The 15,124-nt window shown below is 40.3% G+C and overlaps 1 protein-coding gene across 1 annotated transcript in view; it reads right to left on the bottom strand.

The window, feature by feature from the left end:
• Nucleotides 1–4,681: 4,681 nt before the first annotated feature.
• The window catches only part of LOC139948036 (uncharacterized), a 31,478-nt gene continuing 21,035 nt past the window's right edge, over nucleotides 4,682–15,124 (bottom strand). Inside the window, exons 14-17 of the mRNA XM_071946028.1 lie at nucleotides 13,733–13,861; nucleotides 12,206–12,881; nucleotides 11,468–11,538; nucleotides 4,682–10,892 (exon numbers count right to left, since the gene is read on the bottom strand). Coding sequence (XP_071802129.1) covers nucleotides 6,867–10,892; nucleotides 11,468–11,538; nucleotides 12,206–12,881; nucleotides 13,733–13,861 — 4,902 coding nt within the window. The 3' untranslated portion in view covers nucleotides 4,682–6,866. The remainder of the gene's footprint in view (nucleotides 10,893–11,467; nucleotides 11,539–12,205; nucleotides 12,882–13,732; nucleotides 13,862–15,124) is intronic.

Here is a 15,124-nt window from a genome sequence, read left to right as displayed (position 1 = left end):
ACCCTGCCAATATTTGGCAAAAAATTAAGAAGGGTCAGATTTCAAATAATGTTTGTTAAAACGATCACTGTACATTGTACATCACACTATAAATATATATTTTGTTTACAACTTCTACCAGCACTAACAATTTAGCCAGTACGGTTTTTAGCCAATGCACCAATTGATTATTTACGATGATCGACAATTAATACCAGGTCTTAATTATTGTAATTTGCCTTTGCTTATAAACAGAGAGGAGGTGGCCAAAGGCCAAAAAGTTGTGTTTTCTTGTACAGTTAAGTATAAAAATGTGGTTTTACAAAGGTTATTTGTTTTTGCGACTATATGTTACACTAAACTAAGGGGAATTGCATCCTGATCAAGAACTTTAAGCTACTCATTTGTTTGTTTTTAAGTGAATGTGGTTGGAGATACATTTTAAAAGGTAGAATAATAATAATGATAAAGGCATATCCCTTAGAAATGTTATGGTTTTTGTGCAATTTCATAACGGAACGCGATTCTCTGAATTGAAGAGCAAATTTTTGACTCTAGAAAATGGCGGACCCTTTCCGCCGGTTATTCAAATATATCAGATTTATGTTCTGTTAATTACTGTTCACTAATTACAACACTGTTTTGTGTGTGAACAGCTCTTATTTCGAAAAGGGATAAGGATTATTTTCACACAGCTGATTTTTGAGAGATTTTGGGGCATGAGGGTTTGGAACAGACTATGATTCACAGTCCAACTACTTACATTGTGTCTGCACTTCTGCAAAAAGTTTTTTTTCGTTAAGGTATAAGGCCCCCCCCCCCATTTTTCACAGATTTGTAATTTTATGCATACATTGGGTTACAACAGGTGAGAATTACTGGTCTTTGTCAACAACCAAAGGTGTCCAGTGTCTTTTACCTTTAGTTTCTACACTTCGGATGGACAACAGTGACAGATATTAAAATTAACCACAGAAAATAGATGGGCTGATCCCTAGAGTCTTAAACTCATTGGTCAAACACCATGGACACACAACCAACGAAACAAACAAGATACAAGAAATCTACAGGACATTTTTGTTTCCTACTACCCGGGGCAAAACGAAGTCTAAGGGTCTAACCCCCATGTGTTTTACCCTCTCGTTCGGTAGCGATACGCCGCAGGGTGCTCTGATTTTAAGACTGATTGTAATTGCAATGCAAATACAAGAGTAACTTGAAACTGTACCCAAGTGTACTCCTTTCCTCTTACCCCCTGTTTTTTATTTTATTTTATTTTTTTAGGGTGGGGGAGTTTGTATATACTAATATTAATAATGATATTTTGTATGTATTATGTATTGCGGTTAAGCACTGACTAAAACTAAGGCATTTAACGAATTGAAATTCATAATATATATTTAATAAGTAAAAATTGTTCATAATGTGAATTAAAGTGCTTTTTGCAACAGCATAAATAACTAGTACTAAGATGTGTTATTTTGGTGTCATACCCCTCTGGATGCATGGTGCAACATTGCAAGCAAAACTATTACAGACATGTAATGGTTAAGGAAAAACAGTTCCCTGTTTGTCAGCAAATGGATGGGAGACCATTCCATGTATTGCCATGATATTGGGTGAATAACACTAGTTTCTGCAAACACAATATTATTATACATTGGTATAATTTTAACAGCTTATGTTGTTAATTTTGGTTCTATCTTCGGTATCTTTATATGTGACAATACACTTGGTGTCAAATTTTACACCCCAGTTTGTGTTGTCTTGATATTGGCGACTTGCATTTTGTTAGTATGAGAGCCGATAGCCAAACACAAATTACTGGAGAATAGATGTTTGTTCTTGTGCGAGAGGTCCCTAAGCATATCCGCCGTCAAAATGTAGATATACATGTAGTGGTCTCGAGAATGGGACACGGCACGGCACAGGTTGGGGAGTTTTCTGATGATTAGGCGATGGGACTGAACAAACGGGATTGTGACTTGAGTCACGTCTATTCGAATCGGCCGCCAAACCAGTCGATGTTGTGCGCCCTCTACCGGGTACAAAACTGCATCACCAAAATACAGGATACCCATCCACTCACGACTTATTCCTAGTTACAAAGGGACAACATTAGAAGCTTCCGTTGAGAGTAAACATTATTTAGTGGATTGTCAAAAAAGAAGCACGCTTTAGACATGTTTTTCCAATTTGACAAAAGCTTTATAGCATTTACCACGACTATAGTCCACTAAATCTCAAAGTTGTTACAATATTCACATTAAAGGCACTGGACACCTCGGGTAATGTCAAAGACCATTATTCTCAATTGGTGTATTAAATAACAACATATGCATTTATTAACAAACCTGTGAGAACTTGGACCCAATTGGTCATCGAAGTTGCAAGAGAATAATAAAAGAAAATAAAACACAATTTTCGTGTGCTTTCAGATCAGATGCTTTATAAAGGCTTCAGGTCTGAAGTCTTTTAATATCTGGATGAGAAATAACCTTTCTACGTAATACTTCAGAGGGAGCCGTTTCTCACAATTTTTTTGTAATATCGTCAGCTCCCCATTGCTCATTACCAAGTAAGTTTTCATGCTAACACTTATTTTGAGTAATTACCAAATACTGTCCAGTTCCTTTAACAGGTACGGTTATGCATCTGTGGTATTTTCCCTTGTCTTGGAGATGAGGCCCCTTGAACCACCCAGGTGTTACATTACAGAGGATTTATACATCCAAACCCTCTGTACATCCAAATGAAAACAGAACCAGAGTAGTTGTATCTGCTTCTGTTTGGTTCAAATCTAGAGTCTGATAGGGGTTAAAGGCAGTGGACACTATTGTTAATTACCAAAATAATTATTAGCGTAAAACCTTTTTCATGTTAGTTTAATGGTACAAGTATCTACAACTGTATGTGATTGAAACAAACAGTGGGTTCATTTCCCTTTAAAGGATGTAGCTTAAAGGCAGCAGACACTATTGGTAATTACTCAGAATAATTATTAGCATAAAGCCTTACTTGGTGACGAGTAATGGGGAGAGGTTGATGGTATAAAACATTGTGAGAAATGGCTCCCTCTGAAGTGCCATAGTTTTCGAGAAAGAAGTAATTTTCTACGAATTTGATTTCGAGACCTCAAGTTTAGAACTTGAGGTCTCGAATACAACTATCTAAACGCACACAACTTCGTGTGACAAGGGTATTTTTTCTTTTATTATTATCTCGCAAGTTCGTTGACCGATTGAGCCCAAATTTTCACAGTTTTTTAATTTTATGCATATGTTGAGATACACCAACTATGAAGGCTAGTCTTTGACAACTACCAATAGTGTCCACTGCCTTTAAACATGTCAAAGGACAGAAACAGCATGCCCATTAAGAAGCTAGGCTAGGGTAGTGAGCCTATACATTCCCTTGTTCCAGAAATAAATCCACCTGAACCTTCTGGGTGTAATTTTCACAGGATTTATCGACTCTCTACATCTACATCACATTTCTGTTGAGCAGTTGCCTCCTAAACCTGGGCTTTCTCCTTGGTCTATAGTAGTCTTGGTGCAAGACGTTTCTCTTTTCCCTTTCACGCACACCGCGGCCAATTCACCAACAGCGCTCCGGGGCGGTGAGTGGACTAAGTCAGGTGAGTCCGTGCAGGCGCTGTCGGTGAATTTGCCGCGGTGTGCGTGAAAGGGAAACGAGAAACGTCTTGCACCAAGACTAGGTCTATAGAGGATGATTCTACTACATTGTAAAACCCATTGATGCTACATTTTGAACATAACAGTTAGGTTAAAGGCACTGGACACTATTGGTAATTACTCAAAATAATTGTAAGCCAAAATACTTGCTTGGTAACGAGCAAGGGGAGAGCTGTTGATAATATAAAACCTTGTGAAAAAACGGCTCCCTCGAAGAAATGTAGTTTTTGAGAAAGAAGGAATTTGTCACTCTAGTTAATCAAATAGTTGGTTAAAAAAAAATCATGACTGAAGCTTTTTTTAGGCATCAGAAAACACACACATTTGTGCAACAAGGATGTTTTTCTTACATTATTCTCTTGCAACTTCGTTGACCAGACGAGTCCAAATGTTCACAGATTTGTTATTTGACACATAATGTAATGTTGTGATACCAAGTGTGAATAATGGCCTTTGACAATAACCAAGGGTGTCCAGTGCCTTTAATGTCAACATCTTCCCTGTAAATAAAATTACAACATGACTGATTTCATACAAAATCAACGATTTATTGTTACACCTAAGCTTCACAAAGCCAGTCTATTGGCTTACTTTGGCAAGAAATCATAAATAAATGAATTTGTAAATTATACGAAATACTTTCTGTATACATGTACATGTTGCTTTATAAACTATGAAGAAACAAAAAGACTACAACATTATATAATACATGCTCTTCAAATAATCAGATTTATATAAAGTATTTTGGTACTTTTCAAAGACTTACGGTAGATTATCAAAATAATAATAATATGAACACTTATAGTGCGCCGGTATCCACCACAAGTGATGCTCATGGCGCAAGGAGGAAAAAACTAATGAAAAGCAGCTGTGAAAAAGTGGGTTTTGAGGGCCTCTTTGAACTTTGCACTGGACAATATTGGTAATTCACTCAAAACAGTTGTTAGCATAAAAACTTACTTGCTAACGAGCAATGGAGAGCTGTTAAGAGTATAAATCATTGTGAGAAACGACTCCCTCTGAAGTAACGTATTTTTTTCCACACAAATATTTGAATTGAATTTGAGACCTTAGCGGAGGTCACAAAATCAAGCATCTGAAAGTACACAACTTGTATGACAAGGGTTTATTTTTTTCCATTATCTGGCAACTTCGACGACCAACTGAGCTCAATTTCTGACAGGTCTGTTATTAGATGCATTTGTTGAGATACACCAATGGAGAAGACTGTTTCTTTGACAATTACCAAAGGTGTCCAGTGCTTTTAAGTAAAGGTACAGTAAGTGAGACAAATTTCAAACGAGCACTTTGTCAGAGTTCAGCCAGATGTAGCCAATGCTACTTCTGATTTCCTGACAAATAAATATGACAATGTATTATTAATATAACAGTGTAATGTACAATGAGTCACAGGGACAGACAAGATGGGCTGTAAGGCAGTTAACGAATCAAGTGACCTAACATTTGAAAAATAAACAAGTTCATGATGGTAAAGAAATAAAAGTTGATACAATTTTATGGGAAGTTGGACAATGTTTAAGTACAGTATTGAATGTGTTCAGGGACTGAAACTACACCAAGTCCACGACCTTCATTTCCCTTTTCTTGGCCTTGGTTCCCTTGAAGTGCCCCTTGTAAAATGAAAATGGCCCTGCCCTTGTTCAAGATAAATTCCAGGCCTGTATGTTTACGTGAACTATTTTATTAGTTCAATATTCATAAATACCCTAGACAGTTTCTCTACTCCTATTGGTGGAGAGCGCGTGATAATGACCAGCTGGAGCTGTTTATAACAAGCTGGCTTCCGCGTGTCGGCATGCAAGATTATTACGCGGAACCCAATTCATAGCTATAGTAACAGCGCGTCATCTAAGCACGCGTGCGTAATCTTATCATGCGCGCGTACACACAACCCACGCGCATCAAACAGATTCTTCACAAAGTTTTAAAAAAAAAATATTGCAAACCTCGAACTTTCAGTTGTTAAAGTGTCTATAATTGTATTTTTAATTTTTTTTTTAACATAAGGGCATTTAAGAATGGGAATAAAAGAGTAGTGACTCGTCCTGCCGGCTTTAAACGACCGTTGAAGAACTCGTCTCTACCCTTTTATTCCCATATTAATTTAGAATAAAATACAAATGAATTCTTAAGTTTCAAGACCTGAGAAGTGTTTTAGTTTTGGCTGAAAATAAAATCCCTCCTACTGTCTGACCATTCAATAACGTTCTCTGTGGTATTAAATGCATCGTAACAGACATGCAACTTTCTAATTGCAAAAGAGGAAAAGGCCCATCACACTTTTATAGTGTTTTCTATGGCATTGCTTTAGAGGGAAAGTTGCAACCCAATAAAACACTAGGCAAACATTACACAGTACATGTACTTCTGTGCAAAGTTGTGCCACCCTACACAAGCAATACATTTCAATGGTTCATCAAGTGGTTGGTCAACTCACATGAAAATGTTACCAACAGTACAGGGTTATGGTACAACATGTGTTTGTGTCAATACTGTTTTTGTACAATTTCAAATCAAGTACATGTACATGACTTTGAGTATAGGGCCCAATTTCATAAAGTCTGTAAGCACAAAAGTTTGCTTAGCATGAAATTTCTTCCTTGATAATAACAGGATTAACCAACCAAATTTCCACGTGATTTTCAGGAGAAGCAAACGGCAGCTGAATGCCAGGAACAAGCAATATGCCACAAATGTTGGTAATCTTGTTTTTATCAAGGAAGCAATTTCATTCTAAGCAAATTTTAGTATCGAGTATGTCTTGCTAGGTGAGTCCGAGCACGAGTTTTACAACACTGCAATTTTCATTCAAACAAAACCTCTACTGAGATCAGTGACAAATACTTGGCAACCTACAAGCCAAGTGACGTTTGAAGCTTTGCATGGTGCGGATAATAAGAATAAACAATAAATAATAGTAAACTTGCGGGTACAGCCATGTAAGTAATATTTGTTGTGGGAGTGTTGGCTCTGAAAAGAGCCGATTTGATTTCAAAGTTTCGAACAGTATATACTCTGCTCATCTTCAGGAGAAAAGTTGAAGCGTCAAGACCCAACCGGCTCTTTTCAGAGCCAACACTCCCTCAACAGAAATATACTACATTGTTGTACCCACAGACCATTCTTATAACCTTCATGTAAAAGCTATTGGATATACTTCTCTTCACTACGTCATACGGCAAAGTTTTGAAGGGCAAACAGTGCCTTCATAGCATCCGTATTGTTTGCATCATTTACTTTTCTCTTTCTATTCTGTGGAATACCCGAATAATCATCTCCTTCACTCATTCTCTGTTCCTCATCGTCATCATGGGGAAATAAAGATGATGGTCTGTTGTCAGCTTTCCTCTTCTTTCCTCTCGCCTGGACCACATGGTCATTGTTTCTCGTTCCACCTACATTTTCAGGAACCACACCAACACTGTTCATTGCTGGGTTTTGCACACCACAATGACCAGATGTCGATGGTGCTTGATCTCCACTATATTGATCTTTGCTGCTATGGGTCTTGCTTCTACCAACTTCAACTACTGACTGATCTTGCAACAATCCAACAGATGCTCTCTGACTTTCCAATGTTACATCAGTGTTTTTATGGCTGGATTGATCCGCAAATTCTTTCGCAACAGGTCCATGCCCTCCACGTGTCTCTCTATTTTTCTTCACCGGTTTTGGTTTTCTAGGCATCTCAAAACAGGACTCTCTATCCCCACCGCGTATACAAATTGTTCCTTTGATTCGAGTGGATGAGAGAAGTCCCGGCCACAGGAACATTGAGAGAAAGCGCCTCTGCAAGAGCTGGTAAGAGTCCGTCTTCTTAAAAGAGGAAAGGTGTTCTTCGACTAATTCCTGAGGGGATGTAGCCTTTGCAGGACCTTCAGAGTCATTTGTGCTTGAGCTAGTTGGAGCAACATCATTAAGTTGTACCTGGGATTCAGAGGTAACACTCTCTTTTTGGTTGTTAGATGACCCCGATTCTGCATGCAGGAGGGTGGTTGGGGGGACAACAGTTTCTCTCGTTTTGTCCTGAGCAGTTTTCCTGCCTTCAAGGTAGCCACTGAAATGTATCGTCTGTTTCCCATCAGCTTTGGCTGATTTTATTAACCGCTCTTCTAGTTCTGACATGAACTTGTCTCTTCTTTCCTCCAAGTTCTTGCGGTCAAGTAGGAGCGATTTCAGACCTTGGATGGTTGCAACGTTTGGGGGGAGGAGGGAGATGTCTTTTGTATGCAACTTTCTCTTCCTGATGGGTGGTGGATCTACTTTGTCAGCCTCTGTTGATGTTTCACCACTTTGTTCCTTGGACTGCTTCCTTAGTTTCTTCAACGTGGCACGTTTCCCTTTCAATTTAGCTCGGCGTCGCTTGTCTTTCTTGGACTTCTTTTTCTTCTTCTTTTCATGTGAACTAGGCATGGGGGTCAAGATATGGCCAGTGACATCGCCAAGATTACCCTTCTGCAAGGACTTGAACTGATCCGAGGTGATGACTAGTTTGGTTCCGTTGGGTAAAGATAGACTCTTTAAATTTGCTTTTGCCAAGTCACTTGTGTTATGTACCACTGACGAGGACTGCTGGGCATCAAACTGCTTTGATGCTGATTCAGAATGGACAGGTGCGGCATTTGATTGCTGTTTGGGCTGTGATTCATGAGAGTTAGCCAAGGAGGTATGTGGATTCCTTTTATGAGGCCTGGTACTGTGCTGCTGTTGTGGGTCAAGAGACCCAACATTTTGGAGGGCAGGCGACAGACTCATGGTTGATGGTATGGTGCAACGTTGAATCTGTGGGGTACGAGGTTCAAACGAGGGCAATAATTGAGGGAGGGTACCACTGTTCATACGAGTCTCTTGACTTGCTGGTGTATTCACACCTGTTCCACGTACAGAAGAAGTCATCATTTGTGAAAGTGCCTTTAAAGTGCTTGCTGCACTAAAAGGGTCATGCGATGGTGATGCAGTAGGAGGAGGTACATGCAGTTGTGTATTCCCAGATGTAATGGGAGTTGGAGCGGCAGCTGGATGAGAGCCAGTTGGAGGGGCAGCTGGATGAGGGCCCAACTGGTTGTGTTGTTGGGCTGCTCCTGAAAGAAGGCTCTGCTGATAGCTAGGGCTCCCTTGACTCTGCGTAACAGGAGAGGGTGACATCACTTTGGATTGGCTATGTATCAATCCTTCAGGCAATTTGTGCACTACACCTGAAGGCGCACGTAATGGAGATAACGACATTTGTCCTGTTTGTTTGTCATGAAACATCACATACTTTTTCGAGGCAGCATCTGGTGTGCTAAGTGCAGTGTTTGAGACCTGTGCCAAATTCTTAACTGGTATAAGACTTCCTTGACGATGAACAGTACTAGAGGCAGCTCCAGAAAGTAAACTTGGATGTTGGCTTTGGTTCTGACCAGCATTTGTTCTCCCTGCCAATGCCAAGTTTTGGTTAAAACCAGACTGAATATGAGTTGGACTACCAGTACCTCCCACTGTAAAATGGCGCGGCAGACCGAATTGATTTCTTGGACTGCTCAGGAGTGGAGTCCAGTAAGAGCTGTTTTTGGTCACATTATCTGAAGAACTTGATACCGGTTTTGCAAGTTTGCCTCGCTGCAGTTCTAACTTCTGACGTACACTCAGTGATCTCCCTTTTGGACGCCGTGGACTGCTTTTGTTGGTCTTGTCATCCTTTGATGCCTTTTCTGGCTGAGGAACATTCCGACTTGATGTTTTTGTGCTAGTTTTATGTGATTTTGTGCCACTTGTTACTTTTTGCGGGTTACTAGTTTCTGCCTGCAGGCCACTGGCAACTGCTTGTGAGACATTAGTCACTGCCTTGGGACTACTGGCTTCTGCTGGAGGGACACTGGCTACCTCTTGTGGATCACCTGCTACTGCTTTTGGGACATTGGTCAAAGCTCCAGGACCACTAGCTACTGCAGGATGGACACTGGTCACTGATTTGGGGTCACTAGCTACTGCTTGTTGGACACTAGTTACTTCCTCTTGCAGGCCACTGTCTGCTCTTTGTGGGACACTGGTAACTGCCAGAGGGTCACTAGTTACTTCTTGGGGGTCACTGGTCACTGACTGATGGTCACTGGCTACTGCTTGTGGGAGACTGGTCGGCGCTTGTGTGTCACTGGCTATAGCTGGATGGTAAATGGCTTCCTCTTGAAGGCCACTGGCTACTGCTTGTGGGACACTGGTTATTGTTCTAGGACCACTGGATCCTGCTTGTGTGATATTGGTCATTGTTCCAGGACAACTGGCTACTGGTGGAGGGACACTAGTCATTGTTCCAGGACCACTGGCTACTGCTGGAGGGACATTGGCTACCTCTTGAGGGCCACTGGCTACTACTTGTTGAACACAGGTCACCATTTCAGGACCATTGGATCCTGCAGGTGGGACAACGTTCACTGATTGAGGGTCACTGGCTAATGTTTGTGGGACATTGGTCACTGCTGGAGGGTCACTAGCTACTGCTTGAAAGTTACCAGCTACTGTCTGCAGATCATTGGCGTGTACCTGAGGTCCACTGGCTACTGCTTGAGGGCAAGTTGCTAAAGCTGGTAGGTAACTGACTAGCATCTGATGGCCACTAGTCCCAGCCGGAAGGCCCCCATTTTGTGAAAGAGAGCCACCTGTAACTACTCGATAAGAGCCACTGGTTGTACCTAAAGGGGCGGCGATTAATGATGGTTGGCCCATTATCATTGTTTGCTGGCCAATTCTCACAACTTGATGGCCAGTGTTCATTCCGAAAGGAAAGTTGTGCACAGGAAAACAGCTGGTGGCCATTGCCGAGGTGCCAGCTCTCAATACTTGAGGGCCGTTTACTGGCAAACCACTCGCTATTGATTGTGGGCCATAGGTAAGTCCTTGCAGGCCACTGATCACTCCTTGATGGCCGACGGTTACTGGTTGAGTAGAAGCTGTCACTGTTCGACACCCCCTTGTTGTATCAACACTCCAGCCACCAGAGGTCGATTGAGTGCATCTGGTCGATGCCGTCGAGTCGCTGGTCACTCCTGGGGTAATATGAGTGCCTGATTTTTGAAAGGCAGTGTCTGCTTCAACCGACGTCCCTTGGGTAGTTGGGATGACTGGCAGAGTCTCCTCAGATATTGCATTTGCCCCTGAAGGTACTTCTAAAGAGAATCTCACCTTTGTACTTGCATACTCAATGTCAACGTCAAGCACCTGTTAAGAAAACATACCAAACCATAGACAATTGCACTGACGCAATGAAATGCAAGGATAATGTGTACAATGAAGTGACTGCTTTTGCAATTTTTGCAAAAAAAAAACAGTAGTTGATATACATCCACAGTCCATATTGAATCGGTACAGCACAGCAATTTTAAGCACAGAAAATGTCCTCTAGTACAAATGAATGCCTGGTATTCCTGCTACATGTATTTCAGCTATTTTGTCATGTCTTTTTCTTTAACCTTTTAAGTTTTTTGAAGTGGATGTGCAAAAACTCACAGCAAATCCCTGGAGCATGGCCTGTTGTCGAGGTTGTTAGTCTGACAGTCAAAGTTTAAAAGAGAAGTACAGTGCCCTGGTTACTGGGTCCAGGATGACTAATGGTCAAGACGACTAAAGCTCAGGACCAAAATGCAACGAGTTGCTTTACTCACAACACTGCTGAACAAATTGTATTGTTGGAGACCAATTACAAGTGGTGTAATCAACATTGCTTTTCGGCTGTTCACGGTTTTTGTGTGTTAGCATTTTCCCGCCGAAACTAAATTTGTATTCTTTTTATTTACCTTTAGCAGAAGTTTGAACATCATTTTCTGATCATCAGGACTCAGCTTCTCTTGCCCGGTTCGCTTTTGCACTGAAATGGAAAAAAATCAATCAAATAAGTGTGAAAAAGTGTAAATAAAAAAGGGTAAAAAACAATTTCCCGAAATTTTATCCTGGTGAAAAAATATACGACTGAATGTTTGAACCAGAATGAACTGGCAAACCATTTAAATAACATTATTATAAGGCGAGGAAGCCATTTTGAAAAGAATAAAAAAGGGATTCCTCCTTTATAAAAAATTAGATTAGAGAGGCATAAACTATAGACCTTTTGCTTGCCCTTACAATCTTTATTTGTTACCATCAGATTCAAAAAAAATTCTGAGTTTATTGTTCAAGCTAACAAAGCTTTTCATTAAAGGCAAAGTATACTAAAATCCCATTTAAATGTATCAACCAAACCAGATAACATGGCTAATGAAAGTCGACATTTGAAGTGTCTGCTCCCAAAATGTTTTCATAGAAGGTAAACAGAGCCTCAGCATTGAACCCTAAGCCTAATTTAAAAGAGCTGCTTAAGCAGAAATTATTGCTTAATATTTTTCTGTGAAGCACAACTACGCAGAATATCAGTTACACTTTGCAGATGTAAAGTGGTATTTTAGCTGGTAACCTTATTCTGGTAAAGCATTATTTTGTTGTGCTTAGCAAACTGTTTATTAGCAGTTCTATGAAATTGGGCCCTATGTTGCACTTACTGCCTATTTGTCGGCTGCTTTGACGTCCACACCCCTTTCCTCGACATATCCACATAGGATTCACTGCCTCTACAAGCGCCACATCAAGTTCAGAACAAGGCTTCCGTCCTGAGCCCTTCTTTGTCTTGGGTGAAGGATGTTTGAGTCTTTCCATCCACATTGGCAGGCCCATACCCTCTGGGTCGTATTTAGCGGAAGGAAGTCCATCAGGAACGTGAGCTCTTTTTGAGGCAGCATCTCTGTCATTTAATCTTTGTTGCCATCCTGAAAGGTGGTTTGAAACGGTGTTAATTTGGTTCCTTTGCTCGATTGACCCTGTACTAGAGCCAGCGACGTTGTTAGTTTCTATTCCATCTTCATCTTCTTCGTTTCTTGCATCGTACGGATCAACTTCCAGTTCTTGCTCAAGTTCTTTCCTCTGTGCTAAGAATTTTTGTCTTGCCGTCATGTATTGCTGATCCCCATAGCAATCATCAGGATCATCAAGGTCATCAAAATCATTAAGACCATCTAGATCTTCCTCCTCCTCCTCCTCCTCCTCTTCACTCTCCTCTTCCTCCTCATCAGAGGACTCAACTTTCCGTCTCCTTTTCCTCTTTTTGGCAGCTAATTTTCGATTCTTGGCTTTTGCTGCTTCTCTTGCCAGCCTTCTTGCTATTGCTTCTTCCTTCTCTCGCTAAATAGAAAGAAAGATGCAAAACATTACTTTATTAATTATAAAAACAATAATGATAATAATGTGTATTTGTTATAAATGCACTTTTCACTTTCCACCATGTCCACTGGGGGTTGCACCAAAGACACAACATGCAACACTGTAGTTGCACAAGAAATAGCGAACAGAAAAAGAGCAACACAAAAGTAAAACAAAAATATACATACACGCAGAGGCATCACATGCCAGAGTGTTCTATTTACTGTTGGAACGAGGTAGTCTTTCGAGCCAAAATTGACCAATGGCACAAAACAATACGTTCAAATTGTTTGTGTACATTTTGTTCTTTTAACAAATGCAATTATTTTTCAATTGTTTTCCTTCACACACCCACCAACAATTTTGAGAAGAAGTTATATTTTAAAACATTGGTTATTCTAAATGGCTATTTGAAGGCACTGGACACCTTTGTTAACCATGTTAATTGTCAAAGACCAGTCTTCTCACTTGGTGCATCTCCACATATGCATAAAATAACAAATCTGTGAAATTTGTTGACTCAATCGGTCATCAAAGTTGCAAGAGAATAATAAAAGAAAAAAATACCATTGTTGCGGCAATTTGTGTGCTTTTCAGATGCCTAATAAAAGGCCCCATGCTTGAAGTCTTTAAATATTTGAGTGACAAATTACCTCTTTCTCAAATACTACCTCTTACTCAAATACTACCTTACCTCAAAGGGAGCCGTTTTTTCACAATGTTCTATACCATCACCGGCTCTCCATAGCTCGTTACCAAGTAATTTTTTATGTTAACAACCATTTTGAGTAGTTACCAATAGTGTCCAGTGCTTTAAGAAGCATATTATTTACCTTTTTCATTGGTACAAACACCAGTAGTTTATCAGCTAGCTGGCTACCAAGCAGATCCTCTTCATTCCCACCCTCATTATGGCTGTCGGATTCACATTTATTGTTTCTCCATGTCATGTACGAGATAACCTATGAATTAAAGTAGGGTCAAGAACCAATCATTTTATTAAGTGTATGTACGATACTTTTCCCATACAGTTCCAACTCATTAGAAACCAGGGCTACGAGGAGCAACTTACATTCACAGGTCACTGAAAACATTCTTTTTCAATCAGTAAATCTCGCCTGGCTTGGCCTGCACGTTCTAGTCAAAAAGAGACTGCCTTTTCGCGGGACTTTCTTGGCTAAATGATGCAGGCTTTGCCTCGTCGTGGATTCCTTGGTTTTTGATTGCATTTCCTTTGTTGCTATTCATGTCTTTCACTGAGAGCTTTGCAACCTTAGGAAAAGGCGCTATACGAATGGTATTATTTTTTTAAATTTATTTATTTAACGGCAGATACTATCCCTCATAGGCACCGAAGGCGATTATCTCCATGCCCCTTAGTCATTGCCTTGGTGCCCTTGGAAGTTTTCCTCATAGGAAATGCATAGTGGTGCCCTTGCCCTTTCAAAGACGTTGTTCAAGATTGTTACAGCTTTGTGCACTTTCTACTAGAGCTTTGTCCCAATTGGAATCAACTTGGTTTTGGTCAACAATATGGAACTTTTGAAGGTCAATTCTTTCTATAAGTGCCGATTTCGCAGTTTGTAAGTGTTCTAAATAATAATATTAATAATAACAACTAGCGGATTTACAATCAAATATCAATGGCTCTACATTTCTGCCCTGATCATTGGGCCAATAAGATTCCTTTAATCTTTCTCAGCTCCCTCAGGGAGAGTATACAGCCCTGGACTGTTATGACGCTTCTGACACAATATCAACCTCTAACCCTCGCAAGTACCCATTGGTACCTTTGGGTGAAGAGAACAAATTTTAGTTTAAAAAAGTGTCTTGCTCGGACACAAGTTTTATGATAGGGAGTCAAACCATCACCCGATGACTAAACCACCAGAACATGAATTTGATGCCCTAAACAGCTCAGCCAAAGCATTTTTTCGCTAATTACCGTTTCTAGTGTTTGATTCTTGTGCGCCTTGGGTGCCATTCATGACGTGTCCAGCCCTTTAAAAAATATTGCTGGTTTCACACATACTTTTGGAGGATCCTTAAGTAAACACACTGTCCTGGCATCCAACTGTGATAATCCCTCTAATCCCTTAAACAAACAACCTGCTCCGGACGGGCCTGACTGGATGATTTCTGGAACTACTTTTAAAAGCTACATGAAATGGCCATTGGCAATGGCAATAACTGAGCAGCATGTGTAGTTTAAAATTAGTACTCTT

This window comes from Asterias amurensis, chromosome 15 (genome assembly GCF_032118995.1).
Source record: "Asterias amurensis chromosome 15, ASM3211899v1".
Taxonomy (NCBI): Eukaryota; Metazoa; Echinodermata; class Asteroidea; order Forcipulatida; family Asteriidae; genus Asterias; species Asterias amurensis.
The sequence above is the reverse complement of the archived record's forward strand: the minus strand, read 5'-3'. Positions and strand labels throughout refer to the sequence as shown.